Source organism: Gracilinanus agilis, chromosome 2 (genome assembly GCF_016433145.1).
Source record: "Gracilinanus agilis isolate LMUSP501 chromosome 2, AgileGrace, whole genome shotgun sequence".
NCBI lineage: Eukaryota > Metazoa > Chordata > Mammalia > Didelphimorphia > Didelphidae > Gracilinanus > Gracilinanus agilis.
In genome coordinates, this window is record NC_058131.1 from 585,738,582 (window position 1) to 585,758,378 (window position 19,797).

The 19,797-nt window shown below is 33.9% G+C and overlaps 1 protein-coding gene across 1 annotated transcript in view; it reads left to right on the top strand.

Annotated features, from left to right (window-relative positions):
* ADAMTS17 (ADAM metallopeptidase with thrombospondin type 1 motif 17) overlaps positions 1-19,797 on the top strand; it is a 515,727-nt gene that overhangs the window by 391,804 nt on the left and 104,126 nt on the right. The window contains exons 17-18 of the mRNA XM_044665411.1: positions 2,418-2,498; positions 17,272-17,429. Of these exons, the coding sequence (XP_044521346.1) occupies positions 2,418-2,498; positions 17,272-17,429 (239 nt within the window). The remainder of the gene's footprint in view (positions 1-2,417; positions 2,499-17,271; positions 17,430-19,797) is intronic.

A 19,797-nucleotide genomic window follows, 5' to 3' on the forward strand; every position in this document is an offset into this window, starting at 1 on the left:
ACTGGCATTCAACAATGCCAGTAAAGTAGTACCACTGAAAAAATGAATCTTTACTAAATATTTATATCATGATGGCAAATACTTTTGGCAAGTGCACAATTCCCTATTTTATAACTTGCCTATTGTTTATTTTCAAATAGGAAACAGGATCATTTCTGTAGATGGGTCTTTCAAAGAATATTGAATCATTTTGATACATGGATGGATGATAACTTGTCATAAAAAATAAAAACCAAACAAAACTTGGAATATGGTGATTAGTATACCAAATCAAATGCTTTGTTGAAAAATAAAAGATAAATGTGTAAAGATGTGATTCGTTCTTGAATATCACTTGGAAACATCTGTTGTCTACTAACACTCACATTAAGGATACTCTTAATTCATGTACATATTACCTTTATAAAGATTTTTTAATAGATGGGAGTAGAGACATATAAGTAGACAGTTGTTGCTTTCTCAGGCATCTTTTATTAATCAAAATCAAACACTGTTTCTTCCCTTTTGGTTTCTTTTCCTTTCTCAGCTACCTTGTAAATCAGTCTATAAATAAACATCAATTGTATCCAGAGTGGTTCACCTCTACATAAATTTAATCTGATTTGGCTATTTTTCTCCTCTTTATTCTGTTTATTGGCAGTACTACTTCTTCTGTGAGCACCTCAAGGACTATATTGTTAGGGTCCAAGTACGGAGGTTCCATTGTCCTTGAAAAAGTTATGATATTTTTTGCAAATCTTTTCCTTTTTTCTATTGCTTGTAGTCTTCTTTTCATTTTGATCCTTAAAGTGCATTGGTTTATCTTCTGGGTAGAGTTATTATAGTTGACATCGAGGTTATTTCTGTTATTCAATACCCATTTTTAATTTTTAATACCAGTTAAATATTTCAGTATTAAGTCTTAACTGTATACAAATGTTCCTCTTTTCTCTATTTTAGCTTTTTTTAAATAAATTCTAATCTTAACTATGAAGAGTTTTGAACAGATAGTTGACATGAGTTTTTCTTGTCTTATGAAATATAGTTAATTCTGTTCTTATGATATTGTTTAGAGTATGCCATGTCCTGTAGAGTTTATCAGTTCTTTTAAAAAAAAACTGTTAATGATCTAGATGCATGAGGCATCTGTATAATTTCTAAATGTTTGAATGGACATTGACTATTCCCATTTCTTGTGATCTTTGCCAATTTATATAGTTTGAGGTAAAACCTCAAAGTTATTTTAATTTTTTTCACTTAACTATTATTGATTTGTAACATGTTTCTGTGTGGTCATTTAGAGTTTTCAAATCCTCTATAGAACATTTTTTTCACATATCTTGCCCACCCAGCTATTGGAGAGTGGTTCTTGGTGTTCAATATTTGTGTCGATTTTGAATATCATCTTCTTATAGGTAATATTTGATATAAACATTATCACCATTCTACTTTTCCTCTTCTAATTCTGTCTTCATTAACTTTATATGTGCAAAAGTATTAAAATTATATGTGTAGTTAAAACATCATTTTTTTATATTTTAGGATCTCCTCTATTCCTCATTTGGCTAAGAATTCTATCTCTATGATCTCATTTTTTGCAACTTTCTTTATTGAATGAACTTATATGTTCAGGCCAAATATCCATTTTAAGATTATTGTAGTATATAGTGTAATTTGTTAGCTTAATCCTAATTTCTGGCAAACTTCTTTCCAATTCTTCCAGAACTTCTTGTAAAAAAAGAATTTCTTCTCTGAGTAATTTATGTTTTTGTATTATTGCTTTTGATTACTTCTATTAGCTCTTTATATTCCCAAATATTTTGTGGACCTTTTTGGCCATGGCAGTACACTGGATTAAGAGTTCAAGAAAAGAGGATATGATGTCCCCTGAATCCCTTTCCTACGTCATGAGATGGTATAGAATCTGCCATCTAATTTACACAAATAAATACATTTTTATGCCTGTCAAAAAAACATAGAAACTTATCTCAGTGATAATCAGAGTTTAAATAAATAACTAGATGTTGAAACATAGTTTTAGGCGAAAATAATTTCCTAATTCCCTCTACCTAAATTATATTCCATTTATTCTACCATGTTAAACCAGCAGTTACTGAGAATGCATGTTTTTTTAGCTTCCCATAAGTTTTAGAAGATCAGAGAAAGCCCAAAATGCAATATAGTGAATGAAATGCTTAGTCAGAAATGCGAGGATATGAGATCATATCTCATTGGGTACAAAAGGTTTCATAAATAATTTACAACATATTATTACTCTATACATTCCAAAATTATAGTCTGACTCTCCTGATTTTAGATTTCAGGATGCTTTGGAAAACCAGCAGAAAGGTAGTGGAGTTGGTTTTTGGTAGGAGATACTGAGTGACCAGGAGCCAACAATCTTTAGAAAATTTTCATCTGTGTATTTTTTGTTACAGGCTATATTGAAGCTGCTGTAATTCCTGCTGGAGCCCGTCGGATTCGAGTGGTTGAAGACAAACCTGCCCACAGTTTTCTGGGTAAAGTGCTAGATTTTCAGTTAATTTAATCAGAAAGTTTAACTTTAATAAGTTGAACTAATTGACTAATTTTATTAAATATTGTTTCCTAACACCTAATCTTCTATATTATATTTTTAAAAACACATTGAGGGGGCAGCTGGGTAGCTCAGTGGATTGAGAGCCAGGCCTAGAGACGGGAGGTCCTAGGTTCAAATCTGACCTCAGACACTTCCCAGCTGTGTGACCTTGGGCAAGTCACTTGACCCCCATTGCCTACCCTTACCACTCTTCCACCAAGGAACTAATACACAGAAGTTAAGGGTTTAAAAATATAAAAAAAAATGAAAAAAAACGCATTGAAAGAATCATATAATAATGTAACAAATTATTAGCCTGTAATTACAAGTGGCTAACTTCTAAAATTAAAAAAAATTATAGAAAAATTTTAGACATAATGGTAAATCAAGGCAAAATTTCCTTTCCTTAAAACTCATATGGGGAGCAAAACTCCAAAGCAACTTTTGCTCCATCAGTTGTGTCCTATACAGGATTTTCCTGTCTAATAATTATTCTGTTCTATCGTTCAAAAAAACTATTTCTAAATCTATGTGAAACTGATAAAAAACAGAATTGAATGGCAGACATCATTATAGATTCAAACACTTAAAGATAGAAGGGATTTTGAATGATATTGAGTCTAGTTCCCTCATTTCATGTAAGAAAATGAAATAGAGTTTAAGTAACCTTTCCAGGGTAAAATAACTACTAAATGGTTGTGGTAGTATATGGACCTAGGTCTTTTTGACCAAAAGTTCAATGCTCTGTCCACCGTATTATGTCCCCACATCATCACTGATAATAAAATAATTTGTTATAAAAATAGAGACAGCAGGGGCAGCTGGGTAGCTCAGTGGATTGAGAACCAGGCCTAGAGATGGGAGGTCCTAGGTTTGAATCTGGCTCAGACATTTCCCAGCTGTGTGACCCTGGGCAAGCCACTTGACCCCCATTGCCTACCCTTACTACTCTTCTGCCTTGGAGCCAATACACAGTACTGACTCCAAGATGGAAGGTAAGGGTTTTAAAAAAATAGAGACAGCATTTATTAACCACTTACTGTGTGCTTGACACTGTGCTAAGCTTTTGGAATAAAATGTACCAGAAAGACTTTCCCCACCCTCAGGGAGCCTCCAATCTAAATGGGGGAAGACAACGTAGAAGGTAGCTGGAACATTAAGGGGAGGGAAATAGAGCCAGGAGAGAAGTGCTGCCAGACACTTCATTCTTTATTTTGTTGCTTTCCTCCTTCTGGTTTCATCTCTAAATACTCTGGATCAAGGAATTTAATTGAGTCTTATGTGAAATTTTCTTCAGACTTGTTTTCCACTCCATTTGTATTCTCTGTTTATGCTGGCCTAACATTCTCTCTAATTTTTTGCAAAAGAACCTAAGTTCTTAATTATTTTTGCCCTTGACTTTCTTGTCTCACCCTTTGGTGAGAAGATTGAGTTTTTTCTTCTTCAGGCAACTTCTGGGCTCCTTTGGCCTCCTTCTTGCAGTGATTGCTTTATATTGCTTAAACTCATTCCCTATTATTTATATAAATAGCTTTTTTAAATAGGACTATATAGAATAGCTTCTCATTTTAATTATATTTTGGTATTAATTTGATCTCTAACTGAATAATCATCTGATTATATAGCTGATTCAAAAATGACTCTCACTTCAGAAACCAGTGCTAACACATAATGAATTTTATCTTTGTTGATGCATTTGTGATATATCAGCATTAGACTTCTGGGGAGCATCAATAGCTCATTTAAATATATCTGAGGATGCAACTATTGTCATTGTACCCTCCATGATATAATCTCATTTCTAGCTTCTCTTATTTGATATTTATCTTTGCTGTAATGAATCAGTGATTTAATTCCACAAGACATCTGACTAAGGAATGACGCCTACACATTACTTTCCTATATCTTAATTTCAGTTTTTGCATGTCCAATACCTGCCATTTTTAGTACCTTCTGATACTTTTCTTAAAATACTTCTGATATTTAAACACATGACATGTGGTGTATGACACTGATCTTTTTAAGTTTCTTAATTATGTATCATATTTTCTAATGCATTTTGGGGGATTCTCTACTCTGTCCACCTGTGTATTGACATCACTAAATAGTAAACTTTCTGTTGGCATTTTCCAAAGCATTTCTTTATGACTTTATCCCCTGCAACATATGTTGTTACTTAAGCTTATAATGCCTTCAAAATGGCCTTTTTTTTGTTTATGCTCTATTCCTCCTCAAATTATCTTGTATTATCTTATCTCCATATTATGAATAGAATGTAAGCTCTTGGAGATCAAGAAATACTGCATTTTTGTCTTGGTATACCTAGAGCCACTTTCATCTATATTAAGATTGTAAATGTGAATAGTTTCTCTAGCATATCAACTCTCTGGTCATTAAAAATAATTTCACATTCAGAGTACTAACAGTTAAATGAACATTTATTGATATTCTGTATGTAGGCATTAGGGGATGAATTCCCTTAATCAGGTAGTGGTATTCCCCACCCCTTTCTTTTTTCCTTTCAGAATAGATTTATTGCCATCCAGTACAATTAGACAGGTAGCCAGTCCCTGAACTAGGCTTGTGCCTTACCTTTACCATATTTCCTCTTTTCAGGTTATTTTACTATTTACTTTTCTGCACATAAAATAGCAACAAGTTCAAACCTGTAAGGACAGGAGGTGATGGATACAAAGATAAATGAGGCCCCTTTTCTCTTTGAGACCTATCAAATCCTCTGGATTGAAAAGAATTATTTTACTTTATTCTCAATAAAACATTTTCTTGAGGATATTTTTAGCATAGAATATGAAAGAGAGTAGAAAGAAGTTGTTGCTTGAGGCTACCCTCTCCAAATTATAGGTTGAGTGGAACTCTGAGGTATTATATATTATGATGAAATATGTTTTTAGTTACTGTTGGCTTTTCTTTAGCCTATCCAATGAAACATGATCACACCTACATACATGATGTTTATCATAGCAATGCACCTGGAAAACAATAAAAGCCTCTGTTTTCTTGAACTATAGAAAAATTCACTTTCTAGAAATTAGCTTTTTTCCCTCCTTAACCAGGTGGGATTTGATCAGAGTATTTTTTAAGGAGACATACCTTTATTAACCTACAAGGTGGATAGATAATAATTATGATCCTGTCCAGAGTTTATCTTGTCTAGGAACTACAAAGTAGTTGGGAAAACTAGAGGCCTTCTTTGTACCTGAACCACCATTCCTGGTATGATAATAGAATCCTTTATCTCACTCCTCAGCATTTCATTCCTGTAACAAAAGGGACATTTCACAGAGATCAATTTTGTGGGTAATCAAGTAAAAAATATCCTTGGCTTTATAGGCTTGGAGAACTGAGGTCATGATTTTTCCATTACATTCATGACCATCTTTATTTTCACTATCCTCTAACTGAAATTTCACATTTCCTTCAATTATCCAAAAACATTCTTCACAGGCTATCGAAGTTGTCTGTGACACCAAAGATTAAAAATCCTGATTCTAAATGGAATAAAAATTGACCTTGGGACTTTTACCATTGCCCAAGACCACTCCTCTTTTCTTTAGGAAGAAGATCTTGTGGGAAATCTGTCAGTTATCCAGTTGTGTGGGCTACTAGGAACCAAATCTGTCATTCCAAACTGACAGGATTATTGCAGCCATCTTAACAAAGGGCACAATTGAAGTTGGTCTATGTATTCATTATGTTTCTAAAGTTAGTTCAAACAGTTCTTGTTTCCAGTAGGGGCTGGGTACTTTGGAAGTCAATATAATGTTCAATCATTTTTTTCATTTACTGGGAATAACTCCTAAAGATTTTACTCCACCTACATTCAACCCAAGTTGGCCAGCTAGTTTCTCTGCTTAAAATCACCTAGAACAGGAAATGCCTCAGCAGTTTGTGTCCATAGGCTGAGAAAAGAGTTGGAAGTGCTCTGAATGGAAATAAAATGTACTGACTTAATGCCAGTATTAGAAGTAAGTTGATTGTGGGTCAAGCCTTCTATTCTGTCCAAAGGGAGGAGAAATGAACAAAAATTTCACCTACTGCATAATTCAGAGCCAGAGAGGAGAAATGTGAGCAGAGTCAAACACCTGATACCTGCCTCTGGCTACATATACAAAAGAACCTTTACTCCCTGTGGGAAAATCTAGTCTGTTAATTCTTCCTAATAACTTCCAGGCTTTCTGCTGTAGTACCTGAAAATAAAGTGAATATCTTGTACATGAATTATCCAAAAGAAAAACGAAGCAGGGGGAAATGAATGGCAAATACATAACAAGAATATCAAACTCAAAGATATTAAGGAAGGGTTGGGAAATCATGAATGTTCAATTAGGTTAAATCTGTTCTACTTTAATGCTCATATTTATAGTTGTCCTCCAAATCATTCAGTGGACTTTACTGTGTCAGTTGAGCGTCTCTATTTAGTGATAGTGATTTATTTGTTTAAAACCCCAAATTAATGGCCCAGGCAAAATTCATGAGTCAGAAACTTTAGAATCAGCAAATTAGTACTCACACAGGAACAGAAACAAGTAGGTTTAGATCCTCTGTGATCCCCAAAGCAAATCCTCTTTGTATTTGGCAACCATACAGCACTTTGAAGTTTTGAAAGCTTAAGTTTCAAGATTAAACTAACTAATCTCCAAATCATTCTGGATTGAGATGATTAAAATAACAATGTACTCTTCTCTCCCTGGGATAAAAAAAGTTGGAGAAAGGTGAAGGGTCTAGATAAGATAGGAAATGGGGAGACCAGACAGATGGAAGCAGGCATAAGGCTACTGCAGAGTGTTATATTAAATGATTCCGTTACTCTTTCAAGTACTTTGATTAAATTACTTCCTTAATTTCTTTGTTGTCTTAATTTAACATTTATCTACCACATGCACCTTCCTATTCTATAACTCTAAGAAAGAAGAACCTAAATCATTGTAAAAGAAAAAAGAAAAGAAATCCTGGTTTCTCACCAAATTCTTCTTTTAATAGAAAAATCATTTGAGAGCAGATTTTTATTAGAAGCATAGAATTTTTTTAACCCTTGCTTTGTCCTAGAATCAATAAGGTAGAAAAGTGGTAAGGGCAAGACAATAGGGTTAAGTGACTTGCCTAGGGTTACATAGCTAGGAACTATGAAGGCAGATTTGAACTCAGGACCTCCCATCTCCAGGCCTAGCTCTCTATCCACTGAGCTGCTTGGCTGCCCCCGAGAATCATAGAATTTTAACCAGAGGAAGCCTTAGATATCATCTAACCCAATATTCTTTTTTTTCTTCAGAAATTTGTTTTATTCTGAACTTAATAACAATTGATTAAAATAAGCATTTCAATGTGCCAAATAAAACAGACAATAAGGATCTATGGAAATAATCTCTAATACATGTAGCTTTTCTTTTCAAGTATAAAATAAATTCAGTATATTACTTTCAAAACTATTCTGCTCATCTGGATTTCCTTCTGAATGTTCTTCCGTTTGTTTCTATGTATTTTATAAAATGCTTCAATGATCTTTTCTTTTTTTCTTTTATAAAATTATTGCTATCCCCTTTACCCTCTCCAAAAAAAAATTCCTTTCCTTCATTAGAAAAAAAAAAGAAGCAAAACAAAATCCTTGTAATAAATATAGTTAAGCAAAACAAATTCATACCTTGGCAAAATTTTAAAAATGTAAGGAAGAAAGGAAAAAACAAACAAAATGAAAAATAATTTGAGTCTGCATTCAGACCCCATCAGTTTTTTATCAAAGGGCAGATGGCATTTTTTATCATGAGGTACTGGGTTTGTTTACTGCATTGCTGAGGACAACTAGGTCATTCACAGTTGTTCAAGAAATATCACTCTCACTGTGTACAATGTTCTTCTGGTTCTGTTCACTTCACTTTTCATCAGTTCATGTAAGTCTTTCCAGATTTTTCTGAAATCATCCTGCTTGTCATTTCTTATTATATCCTGCTACTATTATCTACCACAATTTATTCAGCCAACACCCAATTGACAGATAACCCCTTGATGTCAAATTATTTGCTACTACAAAAAAGATGAAATAAATATTTTTATACAAATAGGTCCTTTTCCCTTTTTTAAAAGATCTCTTTGGTATACAGATCTAATAATGGTATCAGTGGATCAAAGGACATACACAGTCTTAGAAGCCTTTGAGTATATATCTAAATTGTTCTCCAGAATGGTTGGATAAGATCACAATTCCACCAACAGCATATTAGGGTCCCCGTTTTTCTGCATCTCCTCCAATATTTCCCATTTTCCTTTTCTGTCATATTAGCCAATCTGATAGGTGTGAGGTGGTACCTCAGAGTTGTTTTAATTTTCATTTCTCTAATCAAGAGTAATTTTTTCATATGATTATAGATGGCTTTGATTTCTTCATCTGAAAACTGCCTTTCCATATTGTAAAATACATTTTGATTAACCTTTTTCACTGTCTTTTGATTTCTCCCTGTGCCATCTCATACTCTTCTCACACGGAGCCAACCCTTATAATTAAGAACTTTTTGAAAAAGAAAGATGAAGAATAATTGAAAAAATTTAACATAGTCAATTAATCTATTTAAAAATAATTTTATATGCACTTTTTCTTGTGCATGAACCTCACATATATGTATGTATATTTACATATGTGTGTACACATTTGGCAAAAATAAATTAATAAGAGGGACAGCTGGGTAGCTCAGTGGAGTGAGAGTCAGTCCTAGAGGCAGAAGGTCCTAGGTTCAAACCCAGCCTCAGCCACTTCCCAGCTGTGTGACCCTGGGCAAGTCACTTGACCCCCATTGCCCACCCTTACCACTCTTCCACCTATGAGACAATACGCTGAAGTACAAGGGCTAAAAAAATTAATTAATTAATTAATTAATTGGTTAATTAATTGATGGACAGACCTTATATCTTTTCTTTGGCACCAGACTTATTCTCAAAATTTTTCATTTTTTGAATATTTTAATTCCACCCACCAATTGCATGTAAAAATAATTTTAACATTTGTTTTTTATTTTAAATTATAAATTTCTCTCCCTCCATCTTTAAGAAGATAAACAGTCTGATATCAGTTATATGTGCACATTCATTTTTTACTGTTTTGTGGTTTACATTCTTTATCTTTGTTTTCCTTGCTATGCTTACTTTACTTTGCATCAGCCTTTGTAAATCTTTTCATGATTCTCTGTATTTGTCATGTCCATGGTTTCCTATGGCATAGTAATATTCTGTTTCTTTCATGCTACATTGTAACATTATGTGTATGACACTTTAATGTTTCTGTTTAGCCACTGTACAAATAATATGTATTAACTTCGTTACCTGTTCTGTGACTACCACAGAAAATATTGATACAAATATTTGTGTGTAGATGGACTGGTCCCTTATTTCTTGTGCTTTTGTGTTTGCCATACAGTGTCAAATGTAGAAATAGTTGTTATGAGCACATAATTTGCAGAAAAGTGACTGACAACCCTTCAGTGGAGTGGCCAAGCAACTCTAAAGGTCTGTTCACTTCTCCTGGAATGTTCCTGTGAGCAACATGATTATTACAAGTGTTATTTGGTCATTCAAAGTTTATTTATTGGGGGATTGTTCTGGACCAGATCTGTACATATGGATGATTCCTGTAAAGGGTAAAATTATGGTTGGACTGAATATGTAAGAGTGTGGTCACCAGGAATTAATATATCTCAATTCCAAATGATTTTTATGGTAGTTTATTTTCAAAAGGAGGGAAAGAGTAGAAGTAGAGATATGAGAAAGAGGGCAGAGTAAGAGGTCTAGCTTAACAAGCTAGACTATGTGCTCAAGCCCTGGTTTTACTCCAGCAGGGCTCCAGAAACCCCAGCCACAGGCCTAAGGGTCAATTAACAAGGGTCCTAGACAAGGGACCCCTCCAGAGGTTAGTACCTTTAGGAAAACTAGGGAAGGGAGTCAGCCTTTTTCATTCACCCATGTGGTAGTTCTAAGGGAAAGCAGTCTTCAGTCCTCAGCTTGAGCTCTTCCAGGGTCAAGTTGAAGGTGAAAGATCTTCTTCACAGGAAGTTCTTGCAATTTATAAAGACCATTCCTTTCATCACTTCCTCTGCTTTCCTCCCACTTTATGTGTACTAATTACAGCTAAAGCTTTGCTTAGGACTGCCCAGTGGGCAGTTAGTTGGTTCTTATTCATCACTCACTTTCACACACATGGGACTCAGACCTCCCCATATTAAGGATAAGTGGGGTGTGTACACTTTTGGTGATTAAATCTAAAAAATGGGCAGGATAGAATTAATCCCATCTTCACACTCCCCACTTAAATTATGATCTTGAGGTTTCACCAACTAGACAATATTAGGCTTTTTAGTATTTGGATGGGGAATCTCTAAGGAAAAAACAAATTACTACATAAATATTAATAGTTCAGCACACTCTCCTTATTGAAGTAGTATCTGCTCTGACAGGACTTCCTGGAATATTCCTTTCACAGAACCTACTTGGCAACATAGTAAATTTCATTGGCTGTGTTTCAAATTTTATATTAAATTCTCCCTGTCCTGTATTCTGTATATTCTTCTCATTCCTATTACTAAATGTCATTCTCCCTCATTTGCCCTTAGGATGAATGTCTACTATTTAATTTTTATTTCTTGATTCATTCTTTAGCTGTATGACCAAAATGTTCTATAGTGATTGTAGAAAGGATGTCTGTTTGACATCCCAGTTAAGTTCTAACTTAAGTGTTTTATTGTATTTCACCTACATAAAATTCTCTCATTATTTTTATTGTTGAAGGTGGGACTATACACCCCACACTTCTAAGTAGTATTTCCATATTTGATTTCATAATGGTTACCAGGTGTACCACTCCTGTTCCTCCTCTAATTCTTCCCATTCCTGCCCTTCCAGAAACCCTATGGCATGGAGAAGGAGGTACATAGTAGCATGCAATTCAGTAATTCACTATAAGACCTGCAAAGTGAGCAAGGTAAATACTTAAAAAATAAGAAAAGATAAGAAGGAAATAATTACCACTGCCATAAGTAGTTGCTAGACTTACTACAGAAATACAGGAGATAATCAAGAAGATATGTGCAAATTTAAATATTCCTTCCTACTGAGGAACAAAGTAATTCTAAAGAACAAAAATGACATAATGATCCAGTCATTTAGAAATCTGTTATTTCTATTGTCTTTGCTTCCCTTAATCACATATGATATTTACCCCTCTTTTGTCCCCCTCTAGATTCAGATTTAGCAATGCCATCCATTACAGTTAGTCATACATGACTAGTACATTTCTTTGACTCTATCATGTCCTCTTTTTTCATGGGATTTATTCTTTCACCCATAACATGGCAACAACTTCAAAACTACATTTATAATTTCAAAATGTCTATGGTTTTATATGTATATGTTGATTTTCATTGTGGTTATAATAATGACAATAATAATATGAAGAATTGAGAAATCATCCATATCTATAAAATGCAGATATGGGCCAAGTCCATTTTAAATAAATATCTATTTACAAGTTAACGAGATTTTAGATGTTATTCCAACTCCTACTCTAACTCTTTAATTTAATTTTAGAGATGAAGAAACTAAGTCTCAGAAATAATGTCACTTGCCCAAGATTACATAGGTAGTATTTAGTAGAGCCAAGTCTATCTCTTTTAATCCCAAATCTGATTTTCTTCTCACTATACCACACTGTAAAAAGAATTATTGTGTTGTACTATATTGTCTTGAAAGACTCTTTTGTTATCTCTATAACTGTTATTCCGCTACTTGTAAAATGTGCTAATAACTTCATAAAATAAAATTAAATCTTATGCAATATTGAAGGATCCATAATTTCATCACTTTGGACCCTTCTTTCAACAGTGTACATAAGTCTTCTCCTATGTTTTCTTCTCCTTTGTATTTATCTTTTAGTGGTATTATATTTAATGTATTCAAAGACCTTCTCGAATTCTCTTGAAATTTTATGGATGGCACTATAATACTGGACCTCTCCAATTCTTCTTTGTCTCCATGACTACATGACCAGTTTACTTTTTTTTTTCTCATTTATAAACATGTACTTATATAGTGTCCTAAAGATTATTTAAATGTAGGAGGGGTTATGAAAGACAGATACAAACTAGTTATACTAATTTTTCTATATTTGCACTATTTTATAAATTGAATATGAAATCATGTTTTTGAAATATGTCTACTGAGAAGACTAAAATGAATATTTTTAATTCATATAATATTTAATAAGTATCTGAAAGATTAGTGAGATTGATAGTTTTCATATTTTAAAAATATATTTTAAACTACTAACTGCAAATAAGATACAATTATTAAATTTTTTGAGCTAAGAAAATAATCTTTTAAACTGGAAAGCAGACCAAAGGACAAGCCAGCCTTGGGATAAGGAAACCCAATACCTCTCAAAACCATTCTACGCAAAGTTTATATTAACAGAGAACTTTTCATCCATGTGCATGGAACATGAGATCCCGTGGAGATTGTGACTGAAAATTTGGTTACTGTGAGAACAAGCTTCACATTTTGACACCTTTGCATTCATCACAAAAAGATACAATGACAAAAACCTACACTATAGCCCAGAGAACCTGAGAATTAGAAAATGAAATGTGAGGGCACCCAGTGATAAAGAGCTCCTGTCCCATGCTCCATAGATCAAGTCACATAGTACTTGTTGATATCCCAACATCATGCCTTTCAGTAGCTGGGGAGCTTTGCACATATGGTATACTTTTCAAAAAGGAAATGGATAAAATTCCAAATACCAGAGCTTCTAAATATTAGTTTTCAACACCTTTGTTGCTGCCTTTGTTTCTGTCCTGTTATCCACATGTTATTTTAAGAGTTTTCTACATTGCATGCCTATGGAGTTGGTCAGAGATGAGACCCAGATACATTAGGTCTCAAATTTTAATAACTACATGGGATCCATGCCTTACTTGAAGCATTCAATAGAACCCCAAATTATTACCCTGCTACATACTTTGTTAAAAAATTTGGTTTGAAAATTCCAACTTTAGAGTTAGCTTAGTTATGATCTAACTCTACCAAATCAACTAATCAATTAGTTAGATTAGAGTCCAAGGTAGTGGCAGGGATGAGGCACAAGGAACCAAAACTCTACCTAAGGAAGATTGAAATACACAGGGTCATGGAGACAGCTGAGTGGCTCAGTGGAAGGAAAAGGGAGAAAAATATATCATAAAATAAATAAATGAGAAGGAACAATTGGAGTTGATTAGTTTGAAGATGAGAAAAAGGTAGAGTATGGCTCCAAAGGATAGAACAAGGAACAATGGCTCAAAGATTATTAAAGCTGATTTTGGCTCAATGTAAAGAATGGTTTCCTTATAATTAGAACTATACAAAATGGAATGTAACTCATTTTTGAAGTACTGAGCTTCTCTTTATTGGTGTTCAAGCAGAGTCTGACTGATGACCTGCTTTGGTATGGTACAGAAAAAATTCATTCATCATGTAAAGACCTAGATAATCTCTGGGATCTTTCACAAATCTGTGGTTCTCCAACCTTAATGAGGGCCTACAAAGCACTAAAAGTGCCTTGAATACCAGAACTCCTGAGAGTTTTATTTCTAATAACATAAATTTAGGTTTTAATTCTAAATACTTCAAAGATCTCTGATTTCCATTTTGGGGGGAACTTCTTCCACCAATGTAATTATATAGACTCTATCTTAGTAACACATCTTCATGAGTTACTATAGGTAAAAAAAAAAAAGTCCAAAACCTAAAAATCACCTGGAAACCAGTCCATTGGTGATGACCCTCTGTTCTCCTCAGGCAACAGACATATATTTCATCTCTAGGCCTGTTCCCGAAATCATTCTAGCTTGCTGGGATGTGGCAAAGGTTGAACTCCTCTAGCACAAATCTACAGTACTAGTAACTATATATGGATTCCCATCTGACTCTACTGAAGTATTGAATAGGGAATTTGTTTTATAACAATAAAAAAGTTCAATGAAGTTTTTATTAGACAAATGAGATTGATAACTGATTCATTAAAGTCCATTACTCAAGGAATGGAGTTAACAAAAAACTTTTTGGTTTCATCCTTTTATGTTCAAAAATTTTTTTAAATGCACGAACCTACTTTGCCACTTTAAGCAGACTTTCGGAATATAATTTAATCTTTGGTGATTGAAGAGTTTAATGTCCCTCAGGATCGCATTAGAGTGCTGAAGGTACAGATTTAGAAAATGGAGAAAGTAAGTTGAAAGTGTGCTAAGAACAAGATAAACCCTTAAAGTTTTATTTTTGAACCCATCTCAAATTACCTGGTGGTTTGTTTTCTGATTGTTTACTTTTTTTTTTATCATAAAAGCTAAGTATATACCCCAGTATTGGTAAACAAAGGGCTCCCTCTAGTTAGCTGACATCTAGATTTATAGTTTTTACTTAAACTGCTTAGGTCATAGAAGGGAACATATAGTTTCTCCCTTAAGTATAAAGACAGAAAAAGAAACACTGGCTTAACAATTCAAAAAATAAACTCTATGATTTATATTGGAAACCTAATTTATCCTTGCAGCCAATCAAACTTTAATGTTGTTGAGTTATTATGTGTTTTAATTCTACCTTGAGATGTGATAGACCAAACACGTATACTACAAGAATAAAAAGTTAAATGTGTCAGGAACATATCCGGGACACTTGCAATGTTACCCACAGAAAACATCCACGGGGCATCAGTTTAGACATCTGTTGAGAGTTACTTCCACATGTCTTGTGCTTAAGTTTCAAAATCAGTTTTAATGGAGCAGCAATTGGGTCTTGAAAGAAAATTTATTTTTCAAATATTAGATAACTCCAATGCCTTAAAAGGTACTTGAGTTGGGACAATAATACTGAAAAACTCTAGGCAAGTAACTATAAATATTAAGGTATAAATTGGTTTTAGTTGAATAACAATCATGTCTTGAACATTTATTTTTCAAATATTGTATAAACCCATGCCTTACAAGACACATGGGTTTGGGAATATACATTGTGTGATAACACATATATGATAACACCTGTACAACCTATACTATATTGCATGCCATCTTGAGGAGAGGGAAGGTGCAGGATGGAGGGAGAGAACAGGGATCACAAAATGTCAGAAAATTATTTATTAAAAATTTATTAACATGTAAAATAATGAAATAAAATAAAGGAATACTTGAATTAGGGCAATAATACAGAAAAGCACTAGGCAAAAAGGAAAATGGACCTAATCATACAGAAATATTTATAATAGCTTTTTTTGTGGTGGCAAAGAATTGGAAATTGAGGGTATGTCCATCAGCTTGAGAATGGCTGGACAAATTATGGTATATGATTGTGATGGAATATTATTGTGTTATAATTGTCCAGGGCACCATCTTTCTCCCAGACTTTCAGGCTTACAACCTAGCTGTCATATTTTATTCCCCTCATCTCTTATTCCCCTTACCAAAACCTATTGATTTCACTTTACAACATCTTTTGACTATATCCCTTCTCTCCTCTGACACTGCCAACCAGCTTAGTGCAGGCCCTCATCATCTCATGCCTGGACTATTGCAATAGCCTCCTAGAGGATCTGCCTAACTCAAATCTCTCCTCATTCCAATCCATCCTTCACACAGATACCAAAGTGATTTTCCTAAAGCACAGGTCTGAACATATCTCCCCACTCAATAAACACTAGTTGCTTCTTCTTACTTCCAGTACCAAATTCAAAATCCTCTATTTGACCTAACCATTCTGACCTTCTTCTTACCCTTTATTCTCTACCACATATGATTTAATCCAAGAACAGTGGTCACCTGGATGTTTCAGAAACAAGACACTCCATCTCTTGGCTCCAGGTATTTTCCCTAGCTCCCCCTATGTCTGGAATGTTCTCCCTCCTCATTTCTGCCTCTTAGCTTATTTAGATTCTTTCAAGTCCTCAACTAAAAACCCCATCTTCAGTAAGATTTCGCAGCTCCTCTTAATTTTAGTGCCTTTCTTCTTCTAATTATTTCCTATTTATCCCTTATATAGCTTGTTTGTAAACATTAGTTTGCAAAATAATTAATTTAATTAGTTGTTTTCTCCCTTAGAGCTCCTTCTGGGCAGGGTCTGCCTTTGCCTTTCTTTGTAGGTACTTACATACTTAGCATAATATCTGGCACATTGGTTGTTGTTCAATGGGGTCTGACGTTTCATGATCCCATGGATCCATAATCTCATGGAGTTTTTTTAGGCAAATATACTGGAGTGGTATGTTATTACCTTCTCTAATGTGTCTCCATTTTATAGATGAAGAACAGAAGCAAATAGAGATTAAGTGACTTGCCCAGAGTCATGTGGCTAGTAAGTGTCTGATTCCAAATTTGAACTCAGATCTTCCTGACTCCAGGCCCAGGGCTCTATGTATTGTACCACCAACTGCCCCAACATAGTATGTGCTTGGAACATAAGTAGGTACTTAATATATGTTTGACTGATTGCATGATATTAATCCTGAATTCTGGTCTTCATTATTATTTGTGATGAAGTTTTGTCCTCTTTTTATTTTACACCAGTGTATTTTCCTCCTTGAAAAGATTTCATGGAGTCCCCTTATGAGAAGAAAGAGGCTTCCTAGTCCTGTTCATTTTAAGAAAAAAATGACTATAATAGTTTGATTTGATGATACTTAATCCTCTTTTTAGCTCTCAAAGACTCCAGTAAGAAATCCATTAACAATGACTGGAAGATTGAGCTCCCTGGTGAGTTTCAGATCGCAGGCACCACTGTCCGCTATGTCCGAAGGGGTCTGTGGGAGAAAATTTCTGCCAAGGGACCAACTAAAATACCTCTGCACTTGATGGTAACTTCATATCCTTTTTTGCATTTCTCAAAAGTAATGTTACCCAAGGGAATTTAGGAAGGGAAGGGTGGTATCTTAACAGTTTATTCCATTCCTAGTGACTTAGAAGAAAGAAAATGTCCTTGATGTTTTATAAGGGTAAGGAGTTGTATTGGACACAGCCAGATTTTATAATTGCCTTTCATCTTCTCCATGTGAGATACCAGAACATAGATCAGAGGATTCTCCTCCTTTTCTAAACCCAAGTGTGTTTTTCCTCTTTAAAAGTATTCTCATCACCTTTAAAGAGAACTCCCTGCAGTATTCAGCAGTGGTTATTAATGTAGCAGCTAGTGAGAAATGGACTAATAAAGAAAAAGAATGTGCTATAAATTATGCATTCTTGTGTAATATCACCCTAAGTGTAAATCTTTCATATCAATTTATTTGTTCAATGCCTTTTTAAAAATGAAAAGTTGTTAAAAAGAAAGAAAAAAAGACATTATGAATAAATAAATAAATAATGGAAAGTATGTTTCCCTCCAAATAGCATTACTTAACATGTCAGGATCTCCTGGCTTAAAGAATAACTCTATCTATCTATCTATCTATCTATCTATCTATATCTATATCTATATCTATATAGTGTTCACTCCCTAGACGTTCTTGAACTCAGGCTGTCCCTAAATGTGAATGTTTCTTTATTATTCAATATAAATACTTGTAAAATTTGAGATAATTTCGAGAGAATACCTGATATTGCACAGATAAGAAAACAGACTATTTGCAATAAATGATGATCCATCTTTTTTTTTAAGAGTCTTCTCCCTCCCTCCCTTCCCTAGCCATACCCTAGGTAAGGGATCCATCTTCCTCAGAATCCTGTACTAGTATTTAATGATCCTTATACTGGGCATGTCCTTATGGCTAACTTGCATCAGTATGAGTCAAGTTCATCCTATCCTCAGTAAATATAGTAAATAGTGCTTGTATCTCACTGTAAAAGTCTTCCCTGTAGAATTCCAAGTATCATTCTATTTTTTCATTTGGCAAAGGACAATATTTAAAATTTAGCTGACCCCATGAATTTTGGGCTTTCTTAGTGTCCTAAGTGGGTCTTTTTCAATGAAACTGACTTCTAGATTTTTTAATGTATATAGATCTTTCTTCCAGCTCAGCTCTTTTCCCCTTATATTTATCATACCTAAGATTCAATTTGTATATGTATCATTTGGCTGCTTTTATCCTGGGGTATTATGTTTGTGAATAATAAAATATTTTAGCACCAAATATAATCCAGCAAATTATAAACAGTTATTCAAATGTCCTTTTGAAAATACCTTATTTTAGAAACACTTAAAATTAACTAAAGAAATAAAATCATGAGGATAAATTTATTCGGTGTTATTGTCTTTAAAAAATTGTTTCCTTTCCTTAGGGTACCTTTCAGGTTTAGATCCAGCTTCATTAGCCAACTATTCAGAAATATTGCTGATATAATACATGAACTGTTTGCTCCTTCAAACCCACTCCTAAACATAAGCTAAAGCCTCTCAAATTCCTTGCCTCAGTTATTTTTTAGTCACAAGGTGATTTTGCATTACAATATTGGAACAAGTAACTTCTTCCTTGGGAAATTGGTTTACTTTTTCTCCCTCAGTGATCAGCAAGGACTAAAAAAAGACAGAAAGGAGACAATAAATAGCCTATCTATAATTATCAACTATTTGCATGTTAATTTATTTATTCTGGCAAATAATAGTAATGTAGGTGAACATTCCCTTTTCTACTTTATTTCATAAAATGAATAGCCTAGTTTGTCTAAGAAAATATGCAGCCTGAATTAATTTGTGCAGTAATAAACAAAACTCACTTAAAACATTTTGCTAAGCTAAAGCTTTTCCCCTAAGTTTAGTATTAACTTTTTTTTCTTGAAATTGGATAGTTGCTTTAAATGTTTAAATGTAAGAATAAAAAGGATGGTAACTCTCTCCCCCTAAATAGAAAACTGTTGTCCAAACAATGGGGGAGTACCCTGTACTAGGAGAGCCAGAAGCATCCGGGAAGCCATGGTGACCTGCATTTGAAACCAATTATATGCACACACAAAAAATACGTGGCTACAAAATTACATAAAATTGGTTTCAGATGGACTCTTGATTCACTGGTCTAATACTCATACTGAGATAATAAAGATCTCTTTTAAGGAGTAGTTTTTAAATGGTGGAGGCATTTCTCCAACTGCATTAATATATTTCTTGGATAAAGGAATATTTATTTAGTTAGGTTTGTTCTAGATCTCCCCCTGGCCATCTAGAACAAGTCAAGCACTTCAGGTTGGGTGTTACCTTAGAGCTGATAGACTCCTTTGTCTAATACAACATATTGC